At 39.7% G+C, this 16,710-nt stretch overlaps 1 protein-coding gene across 2 annotated transcripts in view; it reads right to left on the reverse strand.

Moving 5' to 3' along the window:
• Positions 1–1,647: 1,647 nt before the first annotated feature.
• PIWIL2 (piwi like RNA-mediated gene silencing 2) overlaps positions 1,648–16,710 on the reverse strand; it is a 64,529-nt gene continuing 49,466 nt past the window's right edge. Inside the window, exons 20-22 of one of the 2 annotated variants that reach the window (XM_063087088.1) lie at positions 3,075–3,328; positions 2,375–2,482; positions 1,648–1,804 (exon numbers count right to left, since the gene is read on the reverse strand). In XM_063087088.1, coding sequence (XP_062943158.1) covers positions 1,648–1,804; positions 2,375–2,482; positions 3,075–3,328 — 519 coding nt within the window. The remainder of the gene's footprint in view (positions 1,805–2,374; positions 2,483–3,074; positions 3,329–16,710) is intronic. The other variant, XM_063087089.1, reaches the window with a different exon arrangement.

Genomic DNA, 16,710 nt, shown 5'->3' on the forward strand with positions numbered 1-16,710 from the left:
CCAGAGACCAGTGATTCAATTTGTTTGAGTCCATCATTTTAAAATTTCAGGTCTTAGCCTCACCCTGTGAGTCCCACACTCCAAACAAAACCAGAAATACACTTAAAGGCCAACAACCCTCATCTCTCCTCAACCTCTGCTGGTGCTGCAACTAACTAAAAATTCTCTTGCTTTTCTTCTTCTAAGGAGTTTTAAGCTAAAGTTTCTCTTCTCACACACTGTTCTTATAAAATGGTATTTGTTACCTTGTCCCCTCCCTGCCATCACCAAAAAAAAAAAAAAAAAAAAACAAATTTGAAAAAGTTAAATAAGACTGGCTTTTAAAATCCAGTAAAGCAAGATAAGATAGAATTAAGCCTGAAGGGATTAGAAGATGATTTTAAAATAGGGGGAGAGGGAAAAAAAACCCACAGAAAAACAGTGCTTCCCCCAAACACTAAAATCCACAGGCATGGTTGACAACTTTCTAAACTGTAACATCTGGACTTTGGTAGGAGTGTCACGTTTTCCAAAGCTGACTTCTGAAAATATTAACCTGGATTCAGAAAAATTCCTAGCAAAGTGAGCCAACAGCCGGGAAGAGGTTGTTATGCAAGAAAGATGAGTAATTCCATTTATAAACATATATAAACAGAAATGAAGGCCACACACCTGGAAGAAAGATTCAATAAAAACTCACAACCCATCCTGAAGCTTCCTAGCTGCTGAATTTTTTTCCCCGTGTTCTGATTGTTACTTCAAAAACTGAGACTAAGGCACTGGCTGGTTAGCTCAGTTGGTTAGAGTGTGGTGCTGATAATGCCAAGGTCCAGGGTCTGATCCTTGTTCTGGCCAGCCACCCTGCCAAAAAAAACAAACCTGAAACTTACTGAAGATCAGTTACAAAGAGCAAAGGGTGGGTGCGTGGGTGTGTGTATGTATTTGGGTGGGAGGGGAGAAATCAACATGTTATACAGTGTAACATAACTAAAAGATACAGAAAAAACCTCAACTGGACTCTCTCAAGAGGCCAAGGAATAACTGAAAGCCATTTTCAAATCCGACTCAGGTCATAGGTATCATAAACTTAATCCCCAGAGAAGATTAAGTCAGCAAGGACCTGACTATACCACAAGCTGGTTTTATGACACGTCTTCATACCTACCAGCAATAGCAATATCTATTTGAAAAATTTTGCTTCACAGGCCTTTCTATTACCTTTCCCAGTTGGCCAAATAAAGTACCTCTCTACTTTAAGAATCTTGTGATGACTTCATTCATTATCACCTCTGGCGCCAGAAATGAGAACTGCTTAGTAAGCATGGTTTATAGGTGTAATCACTACTTCTGCAGGTTTGCACAGCTCATGTTAGCTTGGGAGGCTCTTAGTGGTTCCCCAATACTCAACCATTCCATCTGCACAGGAGCATGCTACCGCCAGCTGCTCTAAAAGGCAGCACAGCATTTCTAGCTGATACTTAGAAATTTGCTCTTGGTGATACCACGTCTAAAAGAAAAAAAGAAGAAAAATAGAAATCTTATTCTACAGAATTGGAGAACGAGAAAACGCCAACACAAAAGTCCACTTCAGTCTGTTGGTTCTCGAAGAGTCACGGCTGAGTCCAAAAGTCTGACCCTTCCTCACCAGCTGACAGGCAGGCTGTGCACTCACAGGAAGAACAAGTTCTCACACAGCTGGATGGCTGGCTCGTGATGCAAGATTTGTCCTGACAGGAAAGCTAGCTTGTGGGCATACTTGCAAGGAGCTGGAACTCTAATGGTACCAGGCCAATTCCAGTACATGTGGCACAGTTTGAAAGTCAACCTGTAGGCCAAGAAGCAAATAAGATCCTTATCACCCTCCGCCTTCAACCTGGGGACATAACGCACAGTGTACTCTCCAGCAAATTGAAAAACTGAGCAAGACACGATGCAGCTTTTTGGAGTCATTGTTTTTAAGCAGAATGTTTCTCTTTCTGCTATTTGTAAGTCAGAGGACATGGGTAAATCCCCACACCATAAGCATCTCCCTATTTTTATATCACAACAAGAAAAACACCACAAAAGGAACATCTCTTTCATCCATAAGAAAAGGCTACAGAAGCTTAAGTATGCCAGCAGAGTATCTGTACAGTCTGAACTCAAGACACTGAGTCTCAAATCTGGCTCTATATCATAATCATCGGGAGCGGTTTTTAAAAATACAAATGTCTCAGAATGCTTGTGGATGAAGCCTGGCATCAGTATTTTGTTAAAGCTCCTCAAGTAATTTTCATTCCTCAGAAAGATACCATTATTGTCAAAGTCATATCTGGGTGTGAGCAGGGAGCCCACCTTAGCGAGCTGGCCAGAATGACTTAAGAGCGAGACAGGGTACGTAACTGATTGGGCTCACCTCTGCATGTGATCAGGGCTCAGGTTTGCGGTGTTGAGAACACAGACATAATGTGTAGGAATGCCACAGCCCTGCCGTACGTGATGGGCAACAAGGTAGAAATCCACCCTAAGGAAAAAGCACGAATTAATGATATGGTTGAATTTGGCCACATAGAGCTGAAAAGGATCTGGGAGATCATTCTAGTTCCTTCACCAAAGGCTCAAAAGAGTCAAACGACTAGATCTAAGATACACAGGGACCAAATCAGGATTAGAACCCAGGTCTATTGACTTAACAGGCTATTTAAAAATGGTGCTATGGCTGGCCAGTTAGCTCACTTGGTTAGAATGGCAGTGTTGATAACCTAAAGGTCCAGAGGTCCAGGGTTAGATCCCTGTTACTCAGCAGTCGCCAATAATAATAATAATAATAATAACAATAATAATAATGATCATGGTAGATACTCCCTTATCTGTGTGTAGAAGGTTCAGCATGCATTATCTTAGGAAAAGAATTTATCAATATGTTACACATAAGAGGTAAAAGCTTTGTTGCTGCTGCTGCTGCTATTAGTTTTTTAAAGCTTTATTTTTTTAACCATACAATCTCTGAGGATTGCATTCCACACCTCCCAAGCAACCTCCCCATTCCAATACCCAGGAAACAGATAACCTCTCCACCCTTTCTTCCTCAAATACCATGTTTTTTGCCCACTTACCACTCACAACTCGTTATTGTATGATCTACCACTGTCCCAGGGGAAGGAGTCACAAAGTGCTCAGTGGCAGCCAGGTACAGACTGGTGCTGACTTTCTTCTGAACTACAAATACCACCATCTTGGGCTGATAATTCTCAAAAGTTTCAAAACATTTCTGTAGTTGAGGAATCTCATAGTTGGCAACTGTCTTTAGTTGGCCATCAGACACTCCATCACGGTACACCACGATCTTCTCTGGTAGACAGTGGTTCACCTGCAACAACACTCTGGGTGAGGTGACTCATGGGCCTTGGGGCTGAGGGCCACAGTCAGTGAGAGGCGCACTCAAACTATACCACCTGTACACATGGCAGTAGATCCCTTTGACAGTTGGCCCGAAAACTACTGTGTCTGAAAGGCAGCAGAAAAGTTTCTAATCATTTCTAGACTTCCTTGGGATGGTACAACAGGCCTGGCACAGCAAAGGTGTTATAAAACATGAAAGCAAAATAAGCAAGTTATGAGTCACATACATACATACAGTTTATCTTCAAACAGTGTGACCAACGTTAAAGGAATGGTAGAAAAATTATGGACCAAGTCAATCTTTTTTCTACTTGGATTTAACACTAATGACTGTCTAGGCAAAGAACAAGGTGAAGTGTTAGAGAAATTCCAACATATGACCACACATGCCACAGATCCACCATTCCCACATTTCTTACATACTGGGTAACATCCAAAGTTGCTGATAAGTGAGAGGGTCCTTTACTAAATGTGAGGGATCTTCAAAAGATTCACAGAAAGATTCATATTATAATTCCATTTTTCCAGGAACTTTTTGAAGTACCCTCATACTATCCTACAATCTGGTATAGTGTGAAACATTTTTACTGTAACTAAGTAATTAGCAAACAGCCACGGGAACTGTCCATGGATCCAAGTCAAATTAAATGCTGGCTTGAATCAGTCTGAAGAATATTTTTCCCATTAGGGAATATAATTATGCTCTAGTTATGTTTGACTTCAATAGTTCAAGAGAGTTGGCTGGCCGGTTAGCTCAGTTGGTTAGAGTGCAGTGTTGGTAACATCAAGATCAAGGGTTAGGTTCCCTGTACTAGCCACTTGCAAAAAAAAAAAAAAGTTCAAAAGATTAAGTTCAGTTCTGCTTTAAACTAGAAGTGCTTTGCTTTAACACAGTTTTGATTCTAGCTGAGTGTGGTTCATTCCAGATTTTTATTCACAATTACCCTCAAAGACCTAAATTATGAATTAGGTTTAAAGATGAATTTAGTGAGAGATAAGGCACATCAAAAAATAAATAAAATAAATATGAATTAAATATGTATGTACTGCCCTTTATAGGTTACTCTACATGTAAATTTGATATCAAAGAACCTTTGTAAAAAATAACCACCTAGAATCTTTTTGAAGTTTAAGTTCAGAGTTTCAAATATTTTATAAATGCCCCCTTTTTTTCTGAGAAACATCAAGTACTATACTTACAAACATGTTAATTCATCTTTATAACCTAAGATTAAAATGATTGCTCCAGTTAATAGTACTTTTTCTTAGCTGTCTAGCATCTGTTCCTTTTTTGGTAATAGCACTGTAATCTCCTCCTGCCTCCAAAAGAATACAGTCTAGTGGGACTATTAATCCAGGTGCCTTGCCCTAACCCAGGGTTCCTCAACTACTGACACCTGAGGCTGGATAATTCTTCACTGTGGGGGGCTTTCCTGTGTGCTATAGCTTCGATGTTTAGCAGCATCTCTGGCCCCTACCCATTAGATGACAGTAGCAATTTCTCCCAGTTATAACCCAAAATGTCTCTAGACATAGCCCACTGGGAGGACAAAATTGCCCCTGGTTGAGAACCATTGCACTAAGCAAAGGACATGGAGATGACTCAAGCCATGCCAACAGATGCTCCTCCCTTGCTCTCAGTCTTGAGCAGAAAATGAAAAATAGTTGGGAGTTTGGTCCCTCAGTGGCAGTGCCTCTTCAGGCCCCTGCTGCAGAAACACCAGGGGCTGGCCTGGCTCTTGTCCATCTCCCAGCTTGAGACTCAACCTTCTCACCAATCCTCTGGATCTTGCCAATTCCCATTCTGTTCAAGTTAGCATGTTTCTGTTACTTCCCCAAAACCCCTAAATGATACGCTGTGCTAAAAAGGTAGATAAAACAGGAGATTAAATCTGAGAGAAACGTTCACTTTACAGATGAGGAAACAGAAAGTACGCTGGATGTGGGGTCAGGACTTGGAACTAAGTCTGATTCTGCTGCTCCTTAGCTACGAATTCGAAGACTCAGTTTCCTCAGCTGAACAATGGAGGAAAAAAATGACCTCACCTTCTTCTCAGGGGTAACAGGGATAAAGTTGAGGGAACTTCAAAAAATTCATGGAAAAACAGAATTAAAAGATAATACGAACATCAAGGTCAAGGGCTCAGATCCCTACACTGGCCAGCTGCCAAAAAAAAGAAAGAGAGAGAAAGAGAGAAAGAGAGAGAATACAAATCTTCCCATAAACTTTTTGAAGTACCTGCATATATACATATAGAAGGTGTACACAAAAACTGAGACCGAGCAAGATGGATACACTGATACAGATGCTCCTCAACTTACAGTGGGGCTGTGTCCTGATAAACCCATCGTAAGTCATAAATACTATAAATCAAAAATGCATTTAATACCCCCATAAACCTATCATAAACCCATCGTAAAGTTGAAAAATTGTTAAGTTGAACCATCACAGGTCAAGGACCGTCAATATTCTAAAGCACAGAGAAGGGACATAATGAAATCAATGAAGTGAAAAACAGAAATCAAATTCTGCTAAAGCATTCACAGACACCACCTCTTTCAACATGCACCAACCAAGCACTGTGAGGCAACTCAGTCCTATGTAAGCTTCACACAGAACTGAAAGACATGGTTCCAGTTGTCAAGGAGCTGAAAAATCTAGAAATAATCAACAATTTTCTAGGTCATCTAGTCTATTCTCCTCATTTCATAAATTATAAGACTATGGTCTAAGGAGGGGTCAGGATCTAAGACAAATCACAAGATGGAAACGTAACTGTGAAATGATGTTATAAAACCACTTGAGAACTCCGTCAATACGTGAAACAGTAAGTGAGGCGTCCCCTGGAAGCAGGTCTGTGCACAGTCATCTCGATAGTTAGTCCCAGCACTGAGGACAGTGGCAATAGTCGAGTAGGCAATACACGTTTGCTGAATGTTTGAGATTTTTTTTTCACATGTGGTTCCATTCAGTCATGGAACACATATTTAATGCCCACTACATACGACCCGCTGTGCTTGTCTCAGAAAATTAAAAAATTATTTTGATACCACCCAAATCATCATGGACCTCAAATTAGAACTGGGGAGAAATACAGATAAAGCAAATTCCCTCAATACATTATAAATAGCATAATAAAGGTATCAGTACAATGCTATGGGAACAAAGGAATGTAACAGGTTTGTTCCCTGGAGGGAGAAGCATGTCAGAAGAGGGTGTAATGAAAGAATGAGCAGAAAATTTGGGCAGCAAAGAAGAAAAGGCCTAGATTGTGACTAGACAAGAGGTAAAGTAAACGAGTGGAAACCAACTTATTTGATCAGTCCCACTTTTAAAAGATTACTCTGGCACCAAAGCACAAAACAGATTGAAGAATAAGAAGAATGAATATTAGGAGATCACTCCTACTTTAGGATGTTAAAAGACACAGAAAACCTTCATTCCCAGGGTAACACCAGAAAAATAAAAATAACATAACAATTATTTATGGGACTACTTAAGACCAGCAGATGCAAGAAAGCCTTCATAAACCGACTTTATCAGGGTGAGGAGCCTTCACAGGTGAGCAGGGAACCTCTGAAACTTCCCAGGGGCAAATGCCAGGAGTATGGGCAGGAGGAAGGGGAGGGCTAAGCAGGTCAAGAAGAGACCAGACAAGCTATTGGCAATGATGGGTGCAGGAAAAGTAGGCTGGAGTCTGGAAGATCCCCCAAAACAATAATTACTGGCTCAAGATAGCTCTCCACCCCAACCTCCTCCCAATTCTGCTGGGAAAAGGCAAGTGAAGTTGGAACTTAAAAGCAGAAAGAACTCACACAGTCTCACATATTCCACAGGTGCCTGGAACTTCTGATTGCAAAGGTGATACCCTGGCCCACTCCCTTCCTGCCCTAGGGTCAAACACAGGTCAAAAACAGTCTAGGCCCTCAGCAGCCTCTGCCACATCAGCAGCAACACAGCAACAGGGGTTGCATTAACCAAAGCTGAGTTCAACATTCTTAAAGCTCAGGCCAAATATCAGATCAACTCAATAGGTGGTGACTAATCATTCATGAGAGATAAAGCAGAGGTAAGTGTCAAGAATACAGCTTGTTTTGATTTTCACACCAGAGGGGAAGGAAACACTGATGCTGGGACTCACACATTAGGCCTGAGTGGCCCATGAGACATCCAAGTAGAGAGGCCAAGTAAGCAGTTGGATATGTGGTCCAGGAGCTCAGATGCACGGTATGGGCTTCAGTGGGGATTCCCAGCACGTGCTCTGGGGAAACCCATCTTGCTCCTCTGCCCCCAAGGATTCATTTTCAGGGAGTCCACAAGGTCAAAATTGTTTTTATAATATTACCACCACCTTACTTGCCTTTCTTATATTCTCTGTTTCACAAATATACGATAGAATTTTCCAGAGAGTAAATGATGTGTGATATCACAACACACTAAATGCAGAAGAATATCTATCCAACTTTACTAATCCAGAAATTTCAGAAATCCACTGTTCTCTGGGTCTACAGCTGGTGCTTCATTTGTTTCCTGCGTTGGTGTCATGTTTCTCTGTTCTTTCTTGATCTTTGCGTCTTTACATTGATGACTTGGCATTTGAGGAGACTGCTACCTCTTAGTTCTATAGGTGTTCTTGGAGGTGTCAGACCTTTACTGGTTAATATCAGAGCTTTGTCTCTGGTCTGTGGTTTTGGTTAATTCCAGAACTGGGGGAACTTCCTGTGGGGACCAGCACTTGAGCCCTGTGGTTGAGCTAAGTTGCTGCTTTGATGCTGATTCTCTGGGGAAGGCTTTTTGTGCAGACCAGATTTTATCTGATGGCCTTTTAATCACTTCTAGGTCTTGTTAGGTCAGATACACCTGGGCTGTGTGGAAATTCTGGCTCGGAACTGAGTCTTCCCAGCAAACTGTGCCCCCTGCAGTTCTATCTCCCTGACCAGTCTCCACTGAGTGGGCCTGTGCCAATCAGAAAGCAGATCACCTGCCGACACTGCACCCCAGTGTTCTCCTGGTGGGCCAGACTCCCTCCTGCACTCTAAATGCTTCTTGTGCAGTAGGCTGTGTGTGGGTCCCTCGCAATGACTCAAGGGCCTTTGGTTAGCTCCTTTCTCTGGTCAGCTGCATCTCCTTGCTCCTATGTGGGTCCACAGGAGCCCTGTCAGTGGTCTTGCTGGCCTCGGGGCTGGTATGGTGCACTCCAAGGCCCTCTTCTCCCCTGCACACTCCAGGCAACTTCATGCAAAGGGCTCAGCTGAGGCTTTTACTGGTTCCTGCTCCGTGTGCTGCAGCTTCTTCCCACCTCTCACAGGGCTGGCCCTGACATGGCTGGGGCTTGAAACAGCCAGAGCAGTTTCTTCTTCCTCTCGCCACGGCTTCTCCCTCCTTCATGAACTCTGCAGGTCTCTCCACCTCTTCTCCTGAGCTCCAGCAGTCCCAGGTTGGCAGTTTTTGCTTTTTAATTGTTGTAAATTGGTCAATTGTGGGAGAGAGTGACACTGGGGATCGTCCTTTCTGCCAACTTGATGACATCACCCCTGAAGCTATTTTCTCCTGGCAGTGTTTGCTAATTCCACAAAAGTACCTAAAAAGCTATGAGGTTGAGGAGTGCTTTTTATTTTGAAAAGCTTTATTGAGATACAATTCAGTATACCATAAAAATCACCCTTTTAAAGTACACAATTCAAAGGTTTTTACATTCTTCGTAATTTTGAAACTATCACCACTAATTTTAGAATATATTCATCATCCTAAAAGGAAATCCCATATCCATTAGCAGTCACTCCCTACTGCCTCCCCCTCCAACTTCTAGAACCCAGTAATGTACTTTCTGTCTCAATGGATTGGCCTACACTGAACAAATAAAATCATATAATACGCAGTCTTCTGTGTCTAAATAATTTCAATTAGCATAACGTCTTCACGGTTCACCCATGTTGTAGCAGTCTCAGGCCTTCATTCCTTTTTTTGCAGAATATTCCATTGCATGGATATAATCCTATTTTGTTTGTCCGTTATCAGTTCACAGACATTTGGATTGTTTTCATTTCTGACCAAAATGAATAATGCTGCTATGAACATTTGTGTACAAGTTTCTATGTGGACGTATGTTTTCAATTTTGGGGGGTACTAGCACATACCTAGAACCAGAATTGCTGGGGCATATGGTAAATCTATGTTTAACTTTTTAAGAAACTGCCAGAGTTCTTTGTATATTTTGGATAACAGTCCTTTATCATATATGTGCTTTACACATATTTTCTCCCAGTTGGTGGCTTATCTTTTCCTTCTCTTAACAGTGTCTTTCTTAGAGCAGATGTTTTTAATTGTAATAAAGTCCACCTTACCAATTTTTTCTTTCATGGATTTGTGCTTTTGCTATTGTATCTAAATAGTAATGGCTGGCTGATTAGCTCAGTTGGTTAGAGCGCTGCTTTGTAACAACCATGGTCAAGGGTTTGGTTCCTCTTGCCGGCCAGCTGCCAAAAATAAATAAATAAATCCACATTGAGCAAGCATGATTTTCAAACAAGCTTCACTTCTCTGAGGTGTCCTGACAATGTAAAAAAAAAAAAAAAAAGTAATCACCAAGGCCACTTAGATTTTCTCCTGTTATCTTCTAGAAGTTTTATACTTTTACATGTAAAGTATACGTCTACAATCTGAGTTAAGTTTTATGAAATGTATAAGGCCTGCGTATAAATTTATTTTTTTGCATGTGGATGGCCAGTTGTTCCAGCACCTTTTGTTGAAAAGACTCATTTTTCCATTGAATTGCCTTGGCTTCTTTATCAAAGATCACTTGACTATACTTGTGTGGATTATTTCTGGGCTCTCTACTCTGTTCTATTGATCTATTTGTCTGTTCTTTCATAAATACCACACAACCTTGATTGCTCTGTGATAAGTCTTTTAAGTTGGGCAGAATCAGTCCTCTAACTTTCTTCTTCAGTACTGTTTTGGCTATCCTGTGTCTTTTGCCTCTCTATACAAACCTTAGAATGAGTTTGTTGATATCCAGAAAACAATTTGCTGGGATTTTGATTGGGATTGCTTTGAATCTATTAATCAGAGTTGGGAAGAAATGGCATCTTTCTCACAATTAACTATGATTGTAGCTGTAGATTTTGGTTTGTTTGTTTATGGCAGCTGGCCAGTATGGAGATCTGAACCCTTGACCTTGGTGTTATGACACTGTGCTCTAATCAACTGAGCTAACACTGAGCCCTGCTGTTGATTTTTTGTAGATCTTTTATCAAGTTGATGACGCTGCCCTCTATTCCTAGTTTGCTGGAAGTTTTGTTTTATTTTTAAATAATGAGTGGTTGTCAAATGCTTTTCTTGCATCTACTGAATTTACCATAGGATTTTTCTTCTTTAGCCTGTTCATGCAATGGATTACATTAAGTGATTTTTAAATGTTGAGCCAGCCTTGCATAACTGGAATAAAACACACTTGGTGGCTGTATGAGTTCCCTGCGGCTGCTGTAACAAACTACCACAAAGTAGGTGACTCAAAACAATAGAAATTTATTCTCTCACAGTTCTGGAGGTTAGAAGTCCAAAATCAAGGTATCAGCAGGGCCATGCTTCCTCCAATGCCACTATGGAAGCATCCTTCCTTGCCTCTTCTAGTTCCTGGTGGTTGCTGGCAATCCTTGGTGTTTCAGGCTTGCAGCTGCATCACTCCAATCTCTCCCTTCGTCTTCATGTGGCCTTCACCCCTGTATATGTGGGTCTCTGCATCTTCACATGGTGTTCTCCCTGTCTCTGTGTCCAAATTTCTAGTCATTGGATTAGGGCCCATTACAATCCAGTCTTACCTCATCATAACTTGATTACGTCTGCCAAAACCCTACTTCCAAATAAGGTCACATTCACAGGTTCCAGGTGAACTATGCATTTGGAGAGGCATTATTCAACTTAATAAAGTCATGGTGTAATTCTCTTTACACACTGTTAGATTTGCTTTGCTAATATTTTGTTGAGGATTTGCATCTATGCTCCTAAGAAATATTGGTCTGTAGTTTTCCTTTCTTGTAATGTCTTTATCTGGTTTAGTGTGAAGTGGTATCTCATTGTGTTTTGATTTCCATTTCCCTAATGACTAATGATATTTAGTGGGTTGCCTTTTTCTCCTTGAGTTATAAGAGTTCTTTATATATTTTGGACACTAGACTCTTAGAAGATGTATCAGATGAATGATTTCCAATTTATGGGTTATCTCTTAACTTTCTTGATAGTGTCCTTTGTAGCATAAAAGTCTTTAATTTTGATGAAGTCCAATTTATCTATTTTTCCTTTGGCTGCTTGTGCTTTCAGTGTCATATCTAATAAACTGTTGCCTGAAATATGGCATATCTATGTTATTGTATAGAGTTTTATAGTTTTACATCTTACATGTAGATCTTTGATCCATTTGGAGTTAATTTTTGTATATTGTATGAGGTAGAGAATTTCATTCTTTTTTTTGGGGGGGGGCAGCTGGCCAGTATGGGGATCCAAATCCTTGATCCTGGTGTTACCAGCACCATGCTCTCCCAATTGAGCTAAACGGCCAGCCCGAGAACTTCATTCTTTTGCATTTGCATATCCAGTAGTCCCTGCACAAAGAATAGTTGAAAAGACTATTTTTTCCCCCAGTGAATGGCCTAGTTGAAAACCAGCTGGCCACAGACACATGGGTTTATTTCTGGACTCTCATTTTTACTCTGTGGATCTTTAAGTCTGTCTCTATGCCACTACCATACTGTCTTGTTTACTCTAGCTTTGTAGTAAGTTTTTAAATCAAAAAGTGTGAGACCTTCAACTTTGTTCTTTTTCAAGACAACAGTGACTATTCTGGGTCTTTTGCATTTCTATATAAATTGAAAATCAGCTTGTCCGTTCCTGCAAAAAAATAATTTTACTTTTGAAATGGAATTTGTTGCATCTGTAGATGCAAATTTATGCACATCCGACGAGATTTATAATTACTGCTTTACACGGTTGTTTCTTAAAGAAAAATTACTAACAAAAATACATTACTGTTGTCTTAAATTTATCTCTGTAGTTACCTTTCCTGGTGACACTTATTCCTTCATGTGGATTCAAGTTACTGACCAGTGTAATTTCATTTCAACCTAAAGAACTCCCTTTGGTATTTCTTGTAGGACAGATCTGCTAATGACAAATTCTTCCAGTTTTTCCCTATCTGGGAATCTTTTAATCTCCCCTTTGTTTTTTAAAAACATTGATACATAGTTCACGTACCATAAAATTCACCTTAAAAAAAATTATTTATTTAGGCAACTGGCTGGTACAGGGATCTGAACCCTTGACCTTGGTGTTAAAATACCGCACTCTAACCAAAAGAGCTAACCAGTCAGCCAAATCCATCATTTTAAAGTGTACAATTCAGTAGTTTTTAGTATATTCACAAAGTTGTGTACCTATCAACAGTATCTAATTCTATATTTTAATCCCAAAGATTAAAGAGAAGATTTAGGTTTGTTTCTTCCAAGTGCCTGGGGTATTAGCACTCTGACAAACTGGGGAACACTAGTACTCTGGGTCATCATCTTTAATTTGAGGAACTGACATAATTCAAAGGTGAGCTGTAGTTTACTATAAGGGCCTATACACCTCTCATTTTCCATTATTCTTACTGTGTCACATCTTTAGGACGCCAATCCAAAATGACAGAGGTTCTCTAGTGTCATCCACCCTTAGTGGGTTCTAGACTCTAATCACTGTCCACCTAGGAAACTGCTAGACTGTCAAAAGCTCTCCTCATAAAGTACCTCTTGAATGACATAATAAGGACTTCCAAAAATCTGTTCCTTCATAAAAGCAGCAGGAACACTGTCAAAAATGTTCATAATCAATTTTTTTTAGATCTGTGGAAACTAACCACAGGCTTGCAGCATTTATTCAAGAAAATTGGCTAATCTGGGTAAGAACAGCGAGCTCTGTAGTGTTTTCACTTGCTCCACAGCCTTCCCCTTTCTCCAGCTCTGTAGCACTGTGACACCTGTACCTTGCCACCATGGTAACTGTGAAAGTCACCCAGCACTCACTGCAGGGGCAGAAGAGATTTGAGGCTTTTAAAGAAATCTCTGTCTAGTCATTGGATGATCACTAAGCTAACTAAGTAGAGACTTCAGTGGCTTGACACAGTTCAGATTACAGAGATTACAGATGTAGACCAGAAAAATCACTCAACTAACAGTAACAACAAAAGTCCCTGAGAGTGGAGCTCTGATTTGCAGAGCTGCCACATTATATTTTTTAAAATGTATAGCTTTCAACAAAGAATTATGAGGTATGCTGAGAAATAGGATAGCATGACCCACCTGCATGAAACAAAACCCCAAAAACAGTCAATAGAAACTGTCCTAGAGAAAGCTCAGATGTTGGTCTTACTACACAAAGATATGAAATCAGCTATTTTAAATACTGTTCAAAGAACTAAAAGAAACCATGCCTTACAACTATTGACGAGTAGATAGAAATAATAGGAAAGAATCAAATGGAAATTCTGGAGTGGATATGTATAATAATTGAAATGAAAAATTCATTAGAGGGCTTTAACAGCAGATTTGAGCAGGCAGGAGAAATAATCAGCAAACCAGAAAATATGTCAGTTGAGATTATATCCAGTGTGAAGAAGAAAAAGAAAAATGAGCACAGCTTTTGAGACCTGTGAGACACCATCAAGCATACCAACATATAAATATTCACAGTCTCAGAAGGAGAGGAGAATAGGATATCTGAAGAAATACTGGACAAAAATTCCCCAAATTTGATGAAAAACATTAACTGACACATCCAAGAATCCCAAGGAACACCAAGTAGGATAAACTCAAACTTGACCCACAACATGAGCTCTTCCATGAGTCTCCAGCCTGCTGGCTCACCTTGTAGATTTTGTGTGTGTGTGTTGCTGGCTGGTATGGGGATCTGAACCCTTGGCCTTGGTGTTGTTACAAGGCTGTTCTCTAACCAATTGAACTAACCAGCCAGCCCTCACCCTGCAGATATTGAACTTGCCAGTCTCCATAATCATGTGAGCCAATCCTTAAAATAAATCTCTTTTACAGCCACACACACACAAGCATACACACACACACACACATCCCCTATTGGTTCAGTTTCTCTGGAGAACCCTGACTAATAAAGAATTACCACAAAAGGGCCGAGCCCGTGGCGCACTCGGGAGAGTGCAGCACTGGGAGCGTGGCGACGCTCCCGCCGCGGGTTCGTATCCTACATGGGAATGGCCGGTGTCCTCACTGGCTGAGTGCCAGTCACGAAAAAGACAAAAAAAAAAAAAAAAAGAATTACCACAAAGAAAGCAGGAGAGAATAGAACTATACAAGAACAAAATTCTTGTATAGTATTAAAATTAATTTGGCATTTATCTGAACAAGATTATTATAAGTTAATATGCAGAAAAAGCATCTGATAAAATCGGACCCACTTTCATTATAAAACCTCTCAGCAAATTAGGAATAGAAAGAAACTTCCTTAACACGATAAAGATAATTTATTTAAAAAACCCACAGGTGACATCATACACAATGGTGAAGAACTGAAAGCTTTTCCCCTAAGATTAGGAAAAAAACAAGAATGCCTAATTTCCAGAATTTTCAGAAAAAATGACTATATCTCATAAACAAATCTAGCAAAGCTGCAGGATACAAGATTAACACACAAATGCCAGCTGTGTTTCTATACACCAGCAACAAATAAGCCAAAAATGAAATTAAGAAAACTATTCCATTTACCATAGTATCCAAAAGAATAAAATACCTAGGAATAAATTTAACCAAGGAGGGTTGGCCAGTTAGCTCAATCAGTTAGAGCATGGTGCTGATAACACCAAGGTCCAGGGTTTGATCCTTGTACCAGCCAGCTGCCAAAAAATTCCACTTAACCAAGGAAGTGAAGGATTTGTGTATGGAAACTATAAAACACTGCTAGCTAAAAGAAAATGATGGTGGCCAGCATCACAAGGACACAACAAAAATAGAAAACTACAGCCAATATCCCTGATTAACATAGATGCAAAAATCTTCAACAAGATACTAGCAAACTGAATCCAACAGCACATCAAAAAGAGTATACAATAAGATCAAGTGGAATTTATCCCAGGGATGCAAGGACAGTTCAACTTACACAAGTTAATGAACATGATATATCACATCAACAAAATGAAGGACAAAAACCATTCAATCATCACAATTGATGCAGAAAAAGAATTTGATAAAATTCAACATCCCTTCATGATAAAAATTCTCAACAAATTGGTATAGAAGGAACATACCACAATACAATAAAGACCATATATAACAAACCCACAGCTAACATCATACTGAATGGGGAAAAGTTGAAAGCTTTTCTTCTAAGAACTGAAACAAAACAAGGATGTCCACTTTTACCACTCCTTATCTAACACCATACTGAAAGTTTTAGCCCAAGCAATTAGGCAAGGAAAAGAAATGAAAGGCATCTAAATTGGTAAAGAGGAAGTCAAATTGTCCCTGTTTGTAGATGACATGATCTTACATACAGAGAAACCTAAAGACTCCTCCCAAAAACTCATAGAACTGATAAACAAATTCAATAAAGTTGTGGGCTACAAAATCAACGTACAAAAATCAGTACTGTTTCTATATACCAACAATGAACTATCTGAAAATGAAATCAAAAAGCAATTCTATTTACAGTAGCTACAAAAAAATAAAATACCTCTGAATAAATTTAACCAAGGAGGTGAAAGATTTCTACAATAAAACTACAAAACACTGATGAAAGAAATTAGAGGACACAAAAACATGAAAACACATCCTGTACTCATGGTCTAAAAGAATTAATATAGTCAAAATGACCATAAGCATATTACACAAAGAAATCTACAGATTCAGTGCAATCCCTATCAAGATACCAATGACACTCTTCACAGAAGTAGAAAAAAAATCCTAAAATTCATATGGAACCACAAAAGACCCTAAACAGCCAAAGCAATTCTGAGCAAAAAGAACAAAGCTGGAGGCATCACACTGCCTAACTTCAAAATATACTAAAAAGCCACAGTAATCAAAACTGAATGGTACTGGTATAAAAACAGACATATAGATCAATGGGACAGAATAGGGAATCCAAAATTAAATCCACATATTTACACAGCCAACTGATTTTCAACAAAGGTGCTAAGAACATACAATGGCAAAAGGACATTTTCAATAAACAGTACTGGGTAAACTGGATATCCACACGCAGAAGAATAAAACTAGACCCCTATCTCTTACCATAGAGAAAAACTGATTAAAAATGGATTAAAGACTTACATGTAAGACCCAAAACTACAC

The sequence above is a fragment of the Cynocephalus volans genome, chromosome 2 (assembly GCF_027409185.1).
Source record: "Cynocephalus volans isolate mCynVol1 chromosome 2, mCynVol1.pri, whole genome shotgun sequence".
Taxonomy (NCBI): domain Eukaryota; kingdom Metazoa; phylum Chordata; class Mammalia; order Dermoptera; family Cynocephalidae; genus Cynocephalus; species Cynocephalus volans.